Source organism: Haemorhous mexicanus, chromosome 1 (genome assembly GCF_027477595.1).
Source record: "Haemorhous mexicanus isolate bHaeMex1 chromosome 1, bHaeMex1.pri, whole genome shotgun sequence".
NCBI classification, from domain to species: Eukaryota; Metazoa; Chordata; class Aves; order Passeriformes; family Fringillidae; genus Haemorhous; species Haemorhous mexicanus.
In genome coordinates, this window is record NC_082341.1 from 95,890,832 (window position 1) to 95,910,311 (window position 19,480).

A 19,480-nucleotide genomic window follows, 5' to 3' on the forward strand; every position below is an offset into this window, starting at 1 on the left:
TGCAGGTTTGAACAAGGTGATAGTTCATAAGAATGTCCTTATGGAGATGGTTAAACATGAGAGAAGGGCTGTTCTTAACCTTTTTCCCTCTGTAGTGAAAACACTGCACACATCTCTGATTCTTTCTTGGAGAAAAGGAAGTTAAAAGTACTTGATAAATTGAAATTTTAAATACTGATAAAATGCAGGTAGGACTCAAGATTTTCTTATGAATGCATTGAGCATGACTTGCTGTATGTAAGTTTGTGTTTTATGCAAATTCTTGACTGGCTGCCGTTATATTATTGCAATCTTTCTCTCTTCCCTCTGCCAGAATTTTACCATTCTGTTAATGTAACTACATTCAAGAACCAATGTCAGAGGCCATATTAATTCAGAGAAGTTTAAAGTGGATGGAACTACTTTAAAAGCTTATCAGTATTACACCAAGATGTGCAGAGAAACATATTGATTTGTGTGACTTGCTCATCAGATGGTGAGCATAGAGAGAAATGCTGCACACTCTCTCTGTGTACATTATGTGTACATTAAAGCTATAAATATTGCCATGATACTAGTTCTTTTAAATTAGTGGCTTTGGAAAGCTACACTGTAAAGAGATGAGACTATATTTGCTACAGACTCAGTCATGATCTCTGTGCTCCACCCCAAAGCCTTGCAAAATGTTCTGACATGTGCACTTGGTTGGTACTAAGAAACATGTATTAATTTGAGTCTCTGTTCATCTGCAAAATCAGAATTAAGTTGCTTTAAGTTTTTCTGGAGACAAATATTTAGATGTATCAAACTCATATACTTTTAGCACAGTTTAGCTTTCAAGACACGTCAGAACTTATTTCTGTGGGTTTTAGTGGCAGCCCAACAATGCACAGAAAAACATGAGAAGGCAATTAGAACTCATTCATCTGGAGAAGTGGTAAGGCATGGTAATCACCTTCAAGTCAACCCTCCCTCTTGAGATTTACAAAAGAGTCACTAAGAGTTCATGCTGAGCTTCCCCCCCACCCCTCCAGTGTCACTCTTATTTTTGTATGAGGTACTTTCTACCTTATGTGAAATCCTACTACAGGCCATGCACTGTTGTAGTACAACTTTCAACTCCCATGTGCTTTGAGTGTACAGTCTAATATTCCATAGCTGTGCAATAAGACTATTTTGCCCTTTTTACACATTTTGAAACTGAGAGTTATTGCAGAAGTCTGTTTCTGTGACTGTCCATTGCATTCTCCCTCACTTCTTTGTTCTTCCCTTGGCATCAATCATCACAACCCAATAGCTCTTTGGAGTGCAAGTAATTTTGAGTCTCTGGGTGTATGGTAACTGACTCTTGTATTTTGAATAACTTGTTCTTCGTAATTTATGTTACAGATTCTCATTTATGTATAACTTATTTCTTTTTTTTTAGCTGTTATGGTGATAATCTAATATAAAAAATATTAGCCAGAAAACCCTAGAGAAAGCACAATTGAAAAATCAGTTTGATTTTGTTTTAAACTTCTCACAAAGATATTATATCTAAGTTGCATTACTGTAGGAGGCAATTCATTATATTCAGCTAGTCAAAACCATTTCTGAATTTCCTTGGTAGAAAAGTCCAAGAGCACTTATGCATCTTTTTTGAAAATAAATGTCACATCTTCTCTGCCATAAAAACCTGTGAATCCCATCTTGGTTTTGTGTCAGTGTTCAACCCTCTCTCCCTTTTTGGGTTTTCCATAATGAAAAAATAAAGAGGAGGAAAAAGAAAAAAGAACTTTCTGTGCTGTCTAGTGAAACATTTGGGAGCTGTGGAAAGGAGTATTGTGAAGTGTAGAGGAAACTAGCTGAAAAAATAGAAATAGGATAGACAAGAACAGGGGAAATGTATCTTGATTCAAGTCACTCCATTAAAAAAAAAAAAAAAAAAAAGAAGCTGAACTACATAGCTAACAGTTTTGATCATTCTTTGCAGACTTCTTGAAAAGACCACTGGAGAGTTATGTGAAAAAATTAAAAGTACCTGTTCATGTGATTCGAATGGAACAGCGTTCTGGATTGATTAGAGCAAGATTAAAGGGAGCTGCTGCTTCTAAAGGCCAGGTCATCACCTTCTTAGATGCTCATTGTGAATGTACAGTAGGCTGGCTTGAACCTCTGCTGGCAAGGATCAAAGCTGACAGGTAATTTTCCATCTATTCGCCCATCTTTGGTTTTTTACTTATTAAGAAATTTTCCAAGTATTACAAAATAGCCTACAAGCAAATATCTGCTTTCTGAAGAGCTGAATAAATTGTCATTGGTGTAAGGATGAAAGGCTAATTCAGTTAAACTTTTAAAAGTAAAACTCTGTTTCAAGTGAAGTCTATATTTGGATACATGGAATAATGTGTTAAATAGCGGGAGCAATGAATGAAATTGAGGAATTAGAGGAAATTGAGGTCTTCAGTCTGCAGCTTGGCCTATTCCTTCATGAATTTGGGTGGGTATTCTTGAGAAAGGAATCAAGCCCTGATTTCATGTAGCACTAACATTGTGAACAAGATCTCATTTTGATTTCTTTATTTCATAACGGTTTTGATTGTGGAAATCTGGGCTGTGTCTTGGTCTTCTGGGGTGTATGTTCTAAAGTTAGAATAATTACTGGAATCACACTGATCTGCACTTATATACACGATGGAAATTGTATTGGGGATGAAGGTGAGAGAATTGTCTGCTTTATAAAATATCCCTACATCTGAACAGTAGCTGTAGTTGTGCACTAGTCTGTTAGTAGTCTACATATTAAATAGACTAAAACATGGTGCTAAAGATCCCTAGTTTTTTTATTGTTATAGATAAAAATCACACTTAAAATTTGATGTTACAAAATACAGCGTTACATGATGAGTAAGCTACAAATAATGAAGAATCTTTGTTCAGCACTGTGCAAAGATGAAGTAAACTGTGTTATCATTAATCAGCTTTTGTGAGACTACAATACATACATTGTTACAATTTGTGCAAATATCTTGACTTACGTCCTTTGAATTCAGTTGCAAGCAGCCTCTGAATCTTTACAGACCTTCCCATGAGAAGAAGACTGCTTTGAGCATGGTTACTTAAGTGTCTTTAAGATGATTAGAACTGGTTTCTGTGAATATGTGTGTTAATAATGTCAGGACAGTGGACAACGAGGCCACTTTCTGTCAGCTGTGATGCAGTAGTTGTTCATTGTTAACAACTACTGTCATCTCTTAGTCCTGAGGATGTATAAAAATACTTACCCAAAGTTAATATCCAAGTTTTAATTTCAAAACACACAAGTTACTTTTACCACTCAACTAGAAACAAGAACCTCTTGTTTTCTATCTATGTAGCAATAAGAAAGTTGGGATCATTATTTCTGTCTGCAGAGGGATGAATATTTATTACTGGTACTAATGCAAATATGATTTAAAAAAAGATCTGGCACTGCCAAAATTGTATCAGATTTACAATTAGCAAGACAGAATTTTAGTATGTTTCCTGATAATTTGTTGAATAATATTGTTAAGAGATGGTATTATAAAAATTTCAACTGAATGTGTAAAAACAATAATTTAAAAAAACCCCAAACATCTTCTTTACCCTTTTAACTAATAGATTTTATTAGTTTAAAATTTAATAATTTTGCTTCTTTCCTTTTCCTAGGAGGACAGTAGTGTGTCCCATCATTGATGTAATCAGTGATGACACCTTCGAATACATGGCAGGTTCTGACATGACCTATGGTGGATTCAACTGGAAGTTGAATTTTCGTTGGTACCCTGTTCCTCAGAGAGAGATGGATCGACGGAAAGGAGACCGAACCCTCCCGGTTAGGTAATGAGAATTTATTAAATTGCTTAAAATCTTTGTCTGATATCTGCTTTTTATGATAAACTCAAAAGTAAGTACTTAAAGTTGTTAAGTACTTAGTCAAACGTTGTAGCATCTTTTTTGTCTGATTGAAGGAACAACACAACAGTTCTTGCATGGATTGGTTGTCAGTAACTTTTGGTAGAAGTAAAGGAATCAATCGCTTTGTCACTTTGAAAATATTTTTCAGTTCTATGTCAATTACTGGAGAATTACTAGTTTTCAGGTAAAAGCTATAACAATGCACAAGATTTTAACAAACCTTTTTTTCTTTTTTTTTTTAATTAATCCTTGGTTTTATCTTTTATTATAACAAAGTAAACTGTATTTTGTAAAAATGCATTGATTTTTGGTATATGAGTGTATATACATATATATTTGTGCATGTGCATTTATATGCAAACTTTAAGTCTTAAAAGGTGGGTTGGGAGGTGAATTTATACTTGGATGTCATGTAGGTTTATGACAAAGGTAATGAGGAAGATAGCTTGTGTGTAATGTGTACCTTTTAACAATTACATTTTCTGTCCTTTTCTGAAAGCTGGACATTATTTACTTACAGTAAAGCTCAGGATCCAGCCTTTGCTGGTTTTTGTTTGTCTTTAGTTAAAGAAATGAAGAGGTCTTGTCAGGATATTGCTCTCTTCCCTCTGTTTCCTTTTAGCAGGTGTAAGGACACATAAGTTTTTAGTTAGCTTGTGACCTAGCTTGTATTTAATGTGTCTTTCAGAAAAAGCCCTAAACATTTCAGGAAAATAGCTAGCGGTGTAAAATATTTAATGCTAAAAGTGTAAGTAATTGAACTATAAAGTTATGTCATTGACCTGACATGTAATTTACTTATTGTATATTTGTTGTCTAAAAAAGTTGAAATTTGGAAGATGTTTCTAAAGCTCTGAGAAACTACTAGCAGAGTATTATTTTTTTGTACCAATAAGGAATCTGTAAGGAAAATCTGGATGCAACCTTGACTGTGCAATTTTCTTGTATGAAGCAATAAAAGTGAAAGTAAGCAGGCTGCTTAATGGCCTCCCAAAACTGTTTCAAGAACAGTAGCCTGAAGTATAATTTTTCTGTGTGAAACTGGTTTCTTTTTTATGAGCTACCAGCATTGGAGACAGAAGTCTTTCTCAGGAATGGCAGCAGCTTTCTAAGGGACTGTTTCTCTATCCAGTCCAGACACCAGTCTGCAGTGAGAAGATTAGGAGAACTGCCACTACCCAATTCCATCTCTGGAAAAATTTGAGCTAGCAAGTACACCAACAGTAACAGAGTTTGAAAGGAAGCTTACTGAGAAGGAATATGCTAGGAACTTGGGAAATAAACAGCTATTTTGTCAGTTAAAGTGTGAAATTTATCTAAATAAGTTTTTACAGTGACCAATGTGGTTTTTTTTTCTCCCTCCAGGACACCTACAATGGCAGGAGGCCTTTTTTCAATAGACAGAGATTACTTTCAGGAAATTGGAACATATGATGCTGGAATGGATATTTGGGGTGGAGAAAACTTAGAAATTTCCTTCAGGGTAGGTTAAACTCTGCAGGACTTTATTAATCATTAATTTATTAATCAGGACAGTGCATCTGGAGTTTTGTAAAACACAGAGACCAGTGTCCTCTTCTGTTGCAGCTGGCACTTCCCTTCCCTGTTAAGTTCCTCCAGCAGATACACAAAGACTGTATCTGTCAGTAAAAAAGTGCATGATGAATTGTTGGTATAGCTTTGTGATTAAAAGATTAAGATGGTTATTCTGAAGAATGAGTGTTTGTGTGTTGAAAGGAATTCAGGTAGAAAAGCTGTTGTGGGAGCATCAGTTAAGGGTGATGTCGTCAGTGCATCATTTAATGTGCCAATGGCATGTGAGAACCTCTGTTACAATCCCTCTCTTTTTGCACTTTACTAACTTCATGGGTTCATTTGGTTGTGGACCTAACCAGTGGTATTCTCATTTTTGTTCCTACCAAATGGCACCATTTCCTTTAATTTTATTTGTCAGCAGAAAATTCATAGCTGGGGATTCTTCTGAAGTACTCCAGCTTTCTGAATCTGCTATTTTTCAAGATCCAAGATAAAACTGAAAGAATTTTCAGAGACTTGGGTAGCGTGTGGGTTCTTTTACGTGGAGATTCTGTTTTATAATGGACTATTTTAGACACCTGTTAGTTCCTGTGATTCATGTGAGCCTTTTCCTTCCTTTGTGGTCAGCTTGCCCCGTTCTTTAAAGTAATCTCTGGCTGATGTGGTATTGCTCCAGGGGCTAAAGTACTTTCATATACTGCCTTGCTTGGGCTTGTGAGCGTCTTTAGCTGTTGAGCAAGAAAAAACATGCAGTTCTCTTCCATGCAGTATGCATTTGTTCTAGACCTCAGCTAATGTTGTTTCCCCACCTTAAACAGAAGCAAGTGATTCATGTTTTGGAACTTTTTTTAACAACTTGTAACCATGCAATAATTGTTCTATCGCTTCCAGATCTGGCAGTGTGGTGGCACTTTGGAAATTGTAACTTGTTCACATGTTGGGCATGTGTTCAGGAAAGCAACACCATACACTTTCCCAGGAGGTACAGGGCAGATAATCAACAAGAATAACAGGCGGCTTGCAGAAGTCTGGATGGATGAATTCAAAAACTTTTTCTACATTATTTCCCCAGGTGAGCAAGTCTTTGGTTATGAGAAATACTTATTAAGAATTAAAATATTGCTACTACTGGGAAATAATGTGAGTATTTATTTAAGAATGTAATTGCTTTGAAGTTTGTTAAGACAGAACTCATTTAAGGTGTACAAAAAGTAAGGTCTTAATTGAAAAATAATTTTTTTAGCCAGAGACATGCCCTGAAGGGGTTTTTGTTTGTTTGCTTTTTAACATAAACATGATTTATGAATGAGCTTCCTGTGCAATAGAATTGAAGCTCAGTGGAACATCAAAGAGCTCAGCTGTAGTGCTGAAAATTAGCCATCCAAACTCATATTGCAATAATGTGCTGAATTTTGGGCTCTGGCTCCCATGTTGCAGGCATTCCATGTTAAATACATCACAAGTGATATAAGTGAAACACAGAAGGAGGAGTAGCAAAAGTGAATATCTTCTGTCTTCATAGAATTTGTATTTCACTATCTAGAGTATAGGGGCAAGTTGCAATATAATTGCCTGTGGTGATATTTATTATTGTTTCTTTATGTGGCTGTTAGCAAAACAAGAGGAAGTAAAATATGTGGGAAAATTTCCCGTGAGCTCAGATTTTCTGCAAAAAATTCAGGAAAAGAAAGGTAGCCTGGGAAATACTGAATTATTACTTTCAACTACAGGTTATTTTTGTTGTTATATAAAAAGACAAACTTCAGGTAGCAACAGCCAACCTTTCTAACTACTTGAGACATTAGACTTTATGCGCTAAGTGGTAGTTTTGTATGCCACATGTGCTTTTCCAAAGAAATTTCTTTAAAATTAGTATTTCCTTATGACCTGCTTATTAAACCTACATTACTATTGACATTTAAAAGCCGTAATACAATGTAGTATGAGTCTGAACAGTGTCAAATTTTAGATTATCTATTTTACAGACACTTGTGAAAGCAACTGACAGTGCAGCTTCATGGTGGTTTTTTCTCGAATCCTTTACTCAAATGAGACTGTGTAAGACTTTTAATTAAAAAAAAGTCTTGCTACTATTCAAAGCTTTTTAGGTGAAATCAGAAGCTAACAGCTTATTGTTATTGCCCTGTTGTGTAATTAATACAGCATTATGAATTCAAACATGAACATGTAGAAATATTCAGAAAAGTTGTATATAAATAGGTGCAGTCTTTTTTGGTAAAGATAGCTCTTATGCATCCATGTAAAACTAGATTTTAAAAGGTACAAAGTTACAGGAAGACCTAATTATAAAAAAATAATCAAGTTCCTTTAAAAATGTAAGTTACTGGTAAGCTGTGATGAGGCTCTGTTACTTTATATATCACTCTATGTGCCTTTCATTTTGTGAGCTAAGTGTAAGCTACAAAAGGAGTTGCACTCTTTGAATTTTGTAGGATTGGGGTTTTTTGAGATGACTTTTATAGCATTGCAGTTCTGTAGAATATGCATGCATTCCCCAAAGACAGTAAAAATTCTGAAACTGAAACGGTGAGAGTAAGTTAAGCAGTTATCTGTAACTGCACTGTATATTTTCTTTCCTTTCAAAAGATGCATGTCTGCATAATTTGTATGCTAATGGCCTGAGTGATTGCTGGATAGGGATGTGCTCTGGCCAAGCTGCTCTTAGAGCATCTGCACCTACTGCCTGTCACACGCTCCCCTTTGTGTCCCCGTGACTGTATTGACCATGCACTGAATTTCCATGCCAGAGCTTTCAAGTGTCTCGAGAATAGGATCATATTGTATCTGAATAAGTTGGGTTATTCTGAAATTGTTTTGTTGCCTGGGGCTGTGAGGAGAATGCCCAGTACTGTGGGTCATTCTTTAGCTCTGATGAAAACCTGTTGTTCAGAGAATGAGCACACAAATGTACCCAGAGCCACTCATGCCTCTCACTCTCCCAAATCCACAGAAGTTGTGAGAGCCAGTAGATATCAACTAACAAGGATTACCATTTTGGGAAGTTCACAAACAGCTTATTCTTGTAATTCTGGAATCTCCCATTTTAGCTGAGTGTTGCAGACTGTGATTTTACCCATTTACAGCAAGTAGCATCAGTACAGGTTTCAGGAAGTCCCTTGCAGGCATTAGTTGTTTAGGATCTCAGTGAATCTCTGCTAGCTTGGCTCACCTAGCTTTTCCAGATGTCCTTCTAATATAAAAATTTAAGTATATAGTTCTTACAGAGCGCTGGTGTAGTAATCTTCAGGCAGAGCACAGTGTGCAGCCGGTGAAACTGTTTGCTAGTACAAATGTGAACTTTCAGTATTACTGTGGCAGTGTCACAAGCCCTTGCAAGGAGCAAGGTGAGGATTCTTAGGCTGATGCTGGTTTGCAAGCCTTTGGTGCAGATGAATGAGGAAAAGAAGCAATCCTCTGCGCACCTAGGATTTTTCTCACTAGTTGATATGGATGCAAAAAATTGGATTTTGGAGGAGATAATATACTGACAAGCATCACTGAGCCTAGCTAACAAGACACACTTGTTTCCTCCTTTATATTTTCTTTCCTCTTCCCCTAAGATAGTGAATCACAGAGGGATTCATTCAGAAAAGCAAATGTAAGATTCTCAGGTAGCTTTCCCACTTCATGTAATCTGTGTTGTCTGGGAAAAAAAGTCTTGCTGCTTGAATGTTAAGAACTCAAGAGACTTTTTACTGTTGATGCAATGTAGTTCAATGGAAAGCTGCCCTCTTGAAAAGTAAGCCTGAAATCCTTTCCTTCTTTTATAAGTATAACCAAATAGAAACTGCTACTTGTCTACTAAGCTTGTGTGAATTTTAGAAGCCACCTGTCTGCTGAGGAGTGGTTAGGTACAGATGGAGGTTGGGAGGAACTTGTTGCAGCTGCTGCTTGGCCAGAATCGAGCCTGTCTGTTTGCAGGCAGCAGCTCCTCTCCCCAGCAGCGCAGGCACTGGCTGCAGGCCTTGCTCAGGAGCTGATTGCTTTCCTTGCAGTCATGTGCTACACCAGGGCCCTGTTTCCCAGACCATTTTCAGCTCTCAGAAAACAAATCCAGCATGTGAATAATCTGTTTCCTGGCTCCCATCCTTCCTTCTGTGGACTCTGCCACTTGTTTATTTCTAGTGCTGGTCATTCATCACTTTCTCCAGGCTAAAAGATTAGGACTGTATTGTCCAGGATGAGGAGGCTTCAGGAGATGTTGATATCTGTCTCACAGCTTGCTGTCAAGGGACTACCTTGCTTTTCATGGCAGGTGTGCTGGTAGGGAAGGTAATAGGGCTTCATCTCGCCTCTCCTGCTGATCCTTCATCTGCATCAGCTGCTTCTAGAACTTTCTGCATTTGTCAGGGCTGTTTCTCCTGTGGGCTGGCTCCCCCAGGTTAAGTTAGAATCTGTCAGCACAGGAGGTACAGCAGCCATCTGAAGGTGAGCAAGGGAAAGCTGCCCCTTAGGCAGCAGCTGCAAAGCATTAGGCTGGTCAGCTTTGCCCCAGAGGGTGTATTCTGAGATATACTTTGGGATGTAGCCAGGAGGTGTATTGTCCTGGGACTAAGTGGGCAGGCAGAAAGCCTGGATAGATGGCACTGTGGAATTGCCTAAGCAGGAGTCACCTAGACAGAGACAGGGTGCGTTATCCTGAAAACTGGGACTGTAGGGCTCATACCTGATCCCTGCATGCCCTGGTCTCTAGCCAGGCACAGCAGGTCAAGGTGTTTGCTATGTAGAGACTGGAAATGGAAAACATTATTTGTGGTTGGTAGGGAGGACAGAGGAAGGACTGAGTCCACATCTTGCAGTGCAGCTAAGCCTGTGTTCAAAGTACATACTGAATGTTTCCATGTGGTTTTGTGTTCAGATATTAGAATTAATTCAGAATGCAAAGAATGTAACTATTCAAATTGGTTTTAAATTATTATTGCTTATAGAGTTTCATAATACTAAATAAAAACAAGTTATATTATTTTTATCAGAAGGCTAGATTTAGATGAAATAGTTTTCATACTCTGCTTTTGCAAATGACTGAGCAATTTATAATCATGATGATAACAACATGCTATTTTTTTTTCAAAGGAGTTTAGCATAAATTTATTGCCACACATTGAACTTGGGCAAGGAAATCTTCAGCTCTTGAAAATTTGAGGATGGCACAACTGTTGCAGCATGACTGGTGCTGGTGTGGCTGGATGATTTGAAGTAGATGTTTTTTGCATTACCAATATTTTATGTATTATATTTTTCAAAATATTTTATATATTTTGATTATGTCTTTAAGCATGTGTGTGGAAAAAAAAGCATGTGATTGTCCCACAGCTAACAGCAAGCTGTGTGACAAATAGAATTATCAGGGAGGCCCAAACTTTTAAATGTAATTAGGGTTAGGGGCAGGGAGGTTGAGGAAAAATATAGTTTATGTTAAATAAAGACAACAGTAGCAAGATTTCTTAAATACTATTTCTGATTTGTGTGATTTATGGATACCCCATCCCTGAAAATGTTCAAGGTCAGGTTAGATGCATCTTTGAGCAGCCTGGTGTAGAGGAAGGTGTCCCTGCCCATGGCAGAGGGGTTGGAATGAGATGATCCTGCAGTCCCTTACAACCCAAACTATTCTGTGGTTATATGATTTTTTTTTTTAATGGACAAAAAGTTTAAAGCAACAAGTGGACATGACTGTCTTTCTCATGATTCCTTTGGAATCTGTAATAGTTGTCTCCTCAGAGGAAATCTGATCCAATTTACGTCTTGCAGTTTGGTTTTTGTTTTTTAGCTGAGCCTTTGAACAAATGTCCAAAACCCCTAGAAGCTTATATGTCACTGTTGTAGGTATACATGTAAATTTTACTGGTCTGTGGAGGAAATAATGATTTAAACCTGTACCTAATTTTTGGTATGCTTTATACTTCACTGCAATTTTCCTTGTTTTCTTCCATTTTTTTTGCCCCCCAAAATAAATTCCCCGTAAGTAACTGGCACTGCACTGGAGAGAAATACTCGAGCTGGTTTAGAGTAATATCAATAAGGTACCAAAAATCTTGGAGACAGAATAATTCAGCCTTACTAGAGGACACCCCAAGGGCAACTCTTAACTATTCTGCTCTTCAGTCCATCTGCTAACCTGCTGCTAGCTGTAGTCTTTGTGTATGGTTTGGTGCAGACCTGACTTCAGAGAAGATTTTTTGAAAACCTTTCTGAATAAAAATGGTTTAATGGAATACAATGTAAGAGAAAAATCAGCTGGCACTTTCTTGTGTGTGGTGACATTTAAGACTACTTTAAGAAACAGCTTGCTTATATGCTATTAACTCTCACTTTACATTTAATTATTTATGGATGTGACTTTAATTCTTATTGCCATTCAGCGATGTGACAAAGCCCTAACCATGCTGGTTTTGGGATGTCAGTGTAGCAACCTGAGTATGTTTTGAGTGTTGTTGCATGTTGTTTGTGAAGTTGTTGCAAGAGTGGCATGATAACTCTTTCATCCATCACCTGCTTTTTCATCACTGGAAAATGAAGAATCCAGTACTTAGCCGAGGTCAGAACCTTTCTGTTCTTGCATTAGCTTTGAGAGAGTATTGCTTTCTCGTCGAGCAAATATTTGCTTTCATGAAGATGTAGCAGCATTCTGTGGCTTGGTTTTTTGATTATTTGGTTTTTTTAAATTTGTTTTATATTTCTTGGTTCTGGGATTTCTTCTGTGACTTGTAAGCCCAGACAGAAGTTTTCTGGGATTCTATACAAACACAATGTCCTTTTCTTTCATTCCCTTACCAGTATACATTTCCAATATATTTTTTTAAAATAAAGTTTTTCATAAAAAAAAATCCTAAAAACCTGGCTAATATTTTTTTTTTCTTTCTGAAATATTGTGTTTTTCATTGGCATTTACAGGCAGTTAGCTAAAGTTTGATCCAATTATCTGTCTCAGTTGAGTAGAAAGACACCATCTGCTGGCAAGTCCATTTAACACACAGTATGCCAGCTTAGAAATATCTCCAACTCTTTCCAAGGTCAAGGAATTTCGAGGTAACTCTCAGTCCTCCAAGTGGAGAGATTTCTGAAAAATGTGTGCAGCTGGAGGTCTGTAGTGTGGTGGCCAGTCTGTTAGAGGAATTTAAATTGCTTGGGCCAGTTTTTGTTCTTTTTTTTAGTTTGGGTTTTTTTGGTAGTGTACTGCATTTGACCTGTGTGATATGGAGTGTGGTGTGGGAAACAGAAAAAAAGAAATGATACTTGAAAAGTAGAAATTATCCTACTATTATTTTTTATTGTTATTATTGTTATTATTATTGGAATATTAATTACAATTGTGATGAATTTGGTTGAAGCAAAAATATCTACTGTTCCTGCACACCATCCTCAACCTATCTGCAGACTGGACTTGCACAAATTAGTTTTCAGAGGGAATTAAAGCAACCATAAAGGGAGTGGGAAGGTACAGGAAGAAGGAGCACTTTGATAAATGAGGAGCAAAAGAATAAAAAGGCAAGCAAACTACCACAAAAAAAAATGATAACAGTCATGATGGTGAACATACTTCCTGCAAACGCTGCGATTATATTGAACAAATGCTGAATTATTTAAGGTTTAGTGCTCTGTATGAAGGCTGCTTTCTGCCTGCTTCTTTGTGCAGTTAGATAGATGATGAAGAGTCCAGCAGGTGGTACCTGGCTTACAGAAATAAATTAAATTGGAATTCTGCTTGCTCCACGGAAGGAGACTGCTGTGTTATGCTGCATAGATACGCACTCCAGTTACCACTGGGGATAGAATGGCATTAGTTACTAAAAAGGTTACAGCCTTGCTCCTCTATTAATTTAGTAAGAAACTACACTCAAATTGTTCCACAAACCACAGGTAAGAAATTGTCATGCACAGCCCAGATGTAGTGATTCTATCTGTTGTGGAAAAAGAAGTCATGGGTCTTGACAGACATGTTCGTAATGCTATATTTAGCAAAAACCCCTTTGTATAGAGATGACTTTTTAAAGAGAAAGTCTTTCATGGAAGTAGTAGATTTTACTGATGGGTTTTTTACTAAGTAGAATTAAATTGTATTTATTGGCAGCCATTGAATACAACTTGGGTTTTTTTTCAGGAGTTACTAAAGTTGATTATGGGGACATATCGTCACGACTTGGGCTAAGGCGCAAGCTCCAGTGCAAGCCTTTCTCCTGGTACCTGGAAAATGTTTATCCTGATTCCCAAATTCCACGTCATTACTTTTCTCTGGGAGAGGTAAGATTTTATCTTTCATATTCATCTTCCCTATGTGAAGTTCATTGTGCAGTAAGCTGTATTTTGAACAGAGTAGTACATGCAAGTTGTCTCCAGCAAAGTTCAAGTATCTTGCGCCTGTGTTTCTGTCCCATGTAGAATGACAAATCTGGCTTCTCAGTGGGGCAGACAACTGAATTTTGGTATACAGTCCTGTAATTTGCATGTTTTCCTTTTTTTCTACTGTAGTACAAAATGTCATATATAAACAGCTTTAGAAATATTCCTTCAGAAATGTAGTTGTGCATAACTTTCTCTATAACATTCTCTACAAAGAGTATGAGTGAAGTTTTGCTTGAAAGCTATACTAGGTCAAGCAAGGTCTTTGCCTAAAAGCTGTTCTGAACATTACCCCCAGAACCCTTGCCAGTGGCCAGCAAATTCTAGTGACCCCTAAGCCTTCCTGAGCATTTCTCTTTTTTCTTTAATCTTTTTTACCGATGATGCTGTCCTAAATAAGTAGACACCCTCTCCTCTACAAGTCATGTTGAACTAAATATCAAGTTTTCTGTAGAGTGATTTTGTACTGTTGATTTTATAAGAAACACTTTTAGCAGAATGTGCTTCTTCATGACTATGAAGAGACTTGATATTCATGCCTGCTTACTATATAGTGATATAGGGATTGGTACTTTTGAAGGTTTTGGGCTGCAGACTCAATTGTGTCCTTTCTGTTGTAGCTGAATCTTTGAGCAAAAAGTGCTCCCAAAGTGGAAGGATCCCCTAAAGAAAGCAAAGAAACAATCATGATTCTGTAACCTGGTAGCTTGAACATTTGCTTGAGAATTTGAGTCTTGGACAGTGATGCCTCATTGTTAATATGGGTCATTTATTTCACATAACCTCTGGTGCACGGAGAGAACTGGTGCCCATTGTGGTTTGATAAGGACCTAATTCTCTTCTAAAAATATCAACCTTTGGTGATGTGCTCTTTTTTACCTCCTAGATAAGAAATGTGGAGACAAATCAATGTCTGGATAACATGGCAAGAAAAGAAAATGAGAAAGTTGGAATCTTTAACTGCCATGGAATGGGTGGCAATCAGGTGACAATTTTTAAAAAGGAATTTTCCTAATGTATTGAATTATTTGGGACACTACTGCTTATTGTGACAGTTCTGGGATGTGTTCAGTAGTGATCTTCAAAATATTCTTAGGAAACCCTCATGCAAGAAAGTACCTTTAAGAGGAAATGCATCAGAAGATTTGGTGTTGGTTTCTGCTTGTATGTTTTTCAGGCCTGATTACAATACATTTTAGATCAACTTTAAAGTCAAAAACAAAATCATGGGAGGAAAATACTGCTATGAGCTAGACTTCACCACCTGTAGGTTCTTTGGAAATGCATTCTGGTTAGAACTCCTGATTGGCATTGTTACTTAAAAAAAAAAAACAAAAACAAACATGCCTGTGCCTGAAATATATTTTTAATATATTTTTTATGGTTGTCAGTTGTGGGATTTATATTTCATCTGGTTTTTTGTTCTACTTTCTTAATGATTCTTGATGAATTGTTTTCACATAAACAGAGATTACCTCTGTTTGGGGATTCTCCTGTTCCTTCACAGCAAGCAATCTTCAATTAGAAAAAAAGTCTGTTTTGACTGAACAGCTTGTGATTGTGTTAATACTTGTTTCCCCACCAAAAAAAAATCTAAAAATCTTTCCATGCCTCTCTATTCTGAAGGAAAGAGAAAGCAAGTGAAAATAAAATTTGTGGGAATAAGTGAAGTAATGCACAAATGTTCCCCTTTCCCCTCACTCCAGGAATCTTTTGGTTGAAGCAGTTCTTTTTCAGATCCTCTCATTCTTTTTTTCTGTCTAGGTTTTCTCATATACTGCCAACAAGGAAATTCGAACAGATGATTTGTGTTTAGATGTATCCAAACTTAACGGCCCAGTAACGATGCTCAAGTGCCACCATCTAAAAGGAAATCAGCTTTGGGAATATGATCCAGTGGTAAGTCTTCTAATGACTTTTGACTGTAAAATGAGGCAACTTTGGCTTTTACATGAGCCTGCAGAACAACATATTCTAGTGTGGACCACTATTGAGCAGACAAAACAGGAAACAAAGTCAGGATTATGTTCCCTCTGTTACTCATTCACTGTGAAGTCACACAGTGGACATCTGTGTTGATTTAATTACCTGGTGAGTTTGAGGAAGCTTTTGGAAGAACAGGTTGCATGTGCTTTGGGACCCTGTGGAGAAATATTATCTGACAGTGTAGTGTTGTGTTACAATCAGATCAAAAATGAAGAAGTATTCCAGGTATCTATTGGAGGAATAAAAGAAAATTCAAATTTACTTTGAAGTTCATATGTTGAACTGCCAGATCTAGAAATCATTGTCCAGTGACCAATTCGTCATTAATTTGATTTGCCAGCTCTAGAAATGATTTTGTGATTTGGTAATGCAGTCCAGAACTCTGACTTGATAGTTAGAAAAAAAGTAGCTCTCGTGCTTGTTAATTTATTATCAGTTCTTTCAAAAGACATTTTTGAGACAATTTGTGGATGAAGAATCTTGCCAGTATTTGCAGTGACTATTTTTAAAAAGAACTTTCAAATATTTAGCTGTTAAAAAGTCATTTCACTAATTAAAAAGCAAGGTGGGGGTTATTTCTGACTAAACACACTTGCTGTAGACTTCAGTAGCTGAGGTATTAACAAAGCCTGCAGCCTTTTAGACCAAGAGCAAATATGTGTGAATGATGATTTTGTGATTAGGATAGCAGTTAATGTGGAAGACAATGGATCTCTGCTAGGATTTCTGCACATTGCTGGCATGGTGTTAGGACACTGAAGAAAGCTGAAGGCTTGCAGGATTAAGTTAGTCTTGGGAACCATTCATTCTTGGTTTTAACGTAGTTAGTTTACGTGACTTAAGCAGATAATATAAATAATACTACCACCTACAGTGATTTACCAAAGAGCAAGTGCTTTTCATTAGGTTTCTACCTTCTGCATTTTTATTATCACTTATCAGTGATAATAAAAATGCAACTTTAGACACTTAAACACAATAATCCATTTTGCAGTGATTGTCACAGACTTCCCCAATGTTGATCCTCAACTATAAATTTGGTTATGTTTGTTTTTTCTCTTTATTTTGTCAGTAGATAATCCAGGCATAATCTTAAGAACATAACTGAAAGGTGGCTAATAAAGCACAAGAAAAAGTTATGGGGCACTTAAAAAGAACTCCTGCCCACATTGATAAGTGATTTTTTTTTTTCCTGTGGTTTTATTTTTTCTTTCTTCCTCTGTTCAACTCCCTCCTTCATTCTTCAGCACCTCTATGAGTGCAGGAGATTGATGTGCTCAGGTTTTTGAATTTGATTTTTTTTTTATTACCCTTTGCTGTTTGTGCACGTAAGGCCATGACTTTTCAGTCATTCCAGTGTCCTGGCTGAGCTGCTGAATGAGAGAAGAAATACAGGTAGTAATGCCTGTGGTAGCATAGGCAAGTTGGTGCACTGAGGAGTATCTGTAGAACTGTGGCAGGAAATGCAGTTTCTGGGGATCTCTTCTCCATGAGGATAGTGCTGAGGTGTAGATGAAGTGGTTTACCAAAGATTGCATAAGTGGGATTAGTAGGTATTGCAAAAGATGTGCACTTACTTGAAGTTGCACGTACTTTTCATTAAACATACTTTCAAAAAAGAGCCCAAAAAGTGCTGAAAGAACGTGGTGTAAGGTCAGTATTGTGTCCCTAGCTGAGGAAAAACAGTAGTTTTGAGAACATATTCAATGCGTTCATTCTGATCTGATAAAAGCTACTATTATAACTAATAACTGAAGTCGTATATTTTACCAACCTGTAATTTCTAACTCTTCAAGTGTCTCTAGCCGGATAGCCCTATTTAAAGAATGGCTGATGTTGCTTGACAAAGAACATCATTTACAAGTTAAGACTGTTTTGTTTTTCATAAAGCACTGCTTTTAGTATCTACAATGTCATGTAGCATATTTAAGTGTTTTTAGGATAGGGATCTGCAGTCAGTAACCACAGAGTCTTGTCTAGTTCCTACTTGCCTATGGAAAAGTTTTGATGCCAACTCGAAATTGTTTTTGCCTTATGCCTGGTGATTTTTATAAAGCTAATTTCTTTTTATTTTCTCTTCAAGAAATTAACCCTGTTGCATGTGAACAGTAACCAGTGCCTGGACAAAGCCACAGAAGAGGACAGCCAGGTACCCAGCATCAGAGACTGCACCGGCAGCCGCTCCCAGCAGTGGCTGCTCCGCAACGTCACCCTTCCAGAAATATTCTGAGAGGTTCTAGAGAAGAGCAAGGATTGACTGGGCTACCTCGGCTGATACTTGGGCTACGCTGTTAAGTAGCAACAGAAGCAACTTCTGCTCGGCAGAATCCACAGTTCCTCAGCTGTTAGAACTCCTGCAGCTTCTCAGTATCTGTGAACCAGCCTTCCTGTATAAGGATGTGAAACTACCACACATAGCAGTGAAACTGTGCCCACTGATGTTTACAAGATCGAAAGAGATTCTTCCAGCAAATAATTTAGAGAACCTTTGGACAGTGGAAACATAATCAATGAAATAGTCTCTCTGAAGAGCTACATATCGTTTTAGTTTGCTTGCACATCAGTAACCTCTGCTGAAAGTGCTGTTGTAATGAAGAAAGTTTCAAGAATTCTTTTTTTCCTGGTTAGCAGTGGTAACCAGACTACTAAATATAGATCCACAAATAAATGAAAGAGAGAGCTGCAAACCAGATTCAGTATCATGACATAAGAATTCTGTGGTTTAAAAGCAAAAAGTAAACAGGGTTTAATGAAACTAAATCAGAACTATGAAAAGTACAATTTGTTATAGTGAAGTATCAAATTTATATGTAGATTTTATACCTCAGTGGGGGAAAATAACCAAGTCAAAAGGCAATTGTTTTTCTTTTTCAATTGTGTGATAGTCCATAAATACTTTTTTTTTGTCCTGGTGAGTCTAAAGTTATTTTGGGCGCAAACAAAATGAGCATAAGAATAAATTGAGCTCTTGAATGTCAGATCCACTTTCCTTTTAATTTTAATTTCTTGGCTGTTGGAATTGTATCTTTTTATTACTGTCTGAAAACTGGAGGTTAACATGCTGTCTAACTTTTTTTTTTTTCCAGACCTGCCATTTCAATTTATACTTGGGTCAGTCAGCTTATGGACTTTCATGGCCAAACAAAAGATTTAAGTACACTTTGAGATTAAGTTAACTTCAGTATGCTTTAGCACCCAAGACTTCTACTACTGTACTACAGTTTTGTTTTCATAGCAATAAATCTTTTGTTCCTTGTTTGATTTCAGTCATCAGAAAGCCAGAAGAAAAGATACATTATTTGGGTAGAAGATTGGCAAAACTGAAGGTTTTCTGGAATCCTTTTTCACTTCATATTCAGATGTGCTTCATTGTCAAGTGCATATTTAGATTAGACTCAATTGTAATGTTGATCTGCTGCTTTTTTTCTAATAAAACCTAAAGAAAAATAGTGAAATTGGCATGGTTTTTAAAGTTAACATAGCCAAAAGCAATATGACTATGTTATTACATTGGTCTGCATTTTTTAACTGAATTGCTTTGTTTTGTTAAGAAAAATATGTGTGGGCTGATCTTGAAAATGAGCCACTGACTGCTCAGAGTATACATTGAATTTTCTTTTGGAAAGAAAAATGAGATTTGCTTAATGGAGAGGATATTTTTATGATAAATGTCATTGTTTGGCCAACTGTCCTGTAAAGC

General features: G+C 36.9%; 1 protein-coding gene across 3 annotated transcripts in view; it reads left to right on the top strand.

Moving 5' to 3' along the window:
• GALNT1 (polypeptide N-acetylgalactosaminyltransferase 1) overlaps nucleotides 1-19,229 on the top strand; it is an 86,328-nt gene extending 67,099 nt beyond the window's left edge. For all 3 annotated transcript variants that reach the window (XM_059856782.1, XM_059856775.1, XM_059856792.1), the window contains 8 exons: nucleotides 1,952-2,159; nucleotides 3,649-3,819; nucleotides 5,263-5,380; nucleotides 6,325-6,505; nucleotides 13,556-13,695; nucleotides 14,681-14,779; nucleotides 15,559-15,693; nucleotides 17,864-19,229. In XM_059856782.1, the coding sequence (XP_059712765.1) occupies nucleotides 1,952-2,159; nucleotides 3,649-3,819; nucleotides 5,263-5,380; nucleotides 6,325-6,505; nucleotides 13,556-13,695; nucleotides 14,681-14,779; nucleotides 15,559-15,693; nucleotides 17,864-18,010 (1,199 nt within the window). In that variant the 3' untranslated portion in view covers nucleotides 18,011-19,229. The remainder of the gene's footprint in view (nucleotides 1-1,951; nucleotides 2,160-3,648; nucleotides 3,820-5,262; nucleotides 5,381-6,324; nucleotides 6,506-13,555; nucleotides 13,696-14,680; nucleotides 14,780-15,558; nucleotides 15,694-17,863) is intronic.
• Nucleotides 19,230-19,480: the final 251 nt, after the last annotated feature.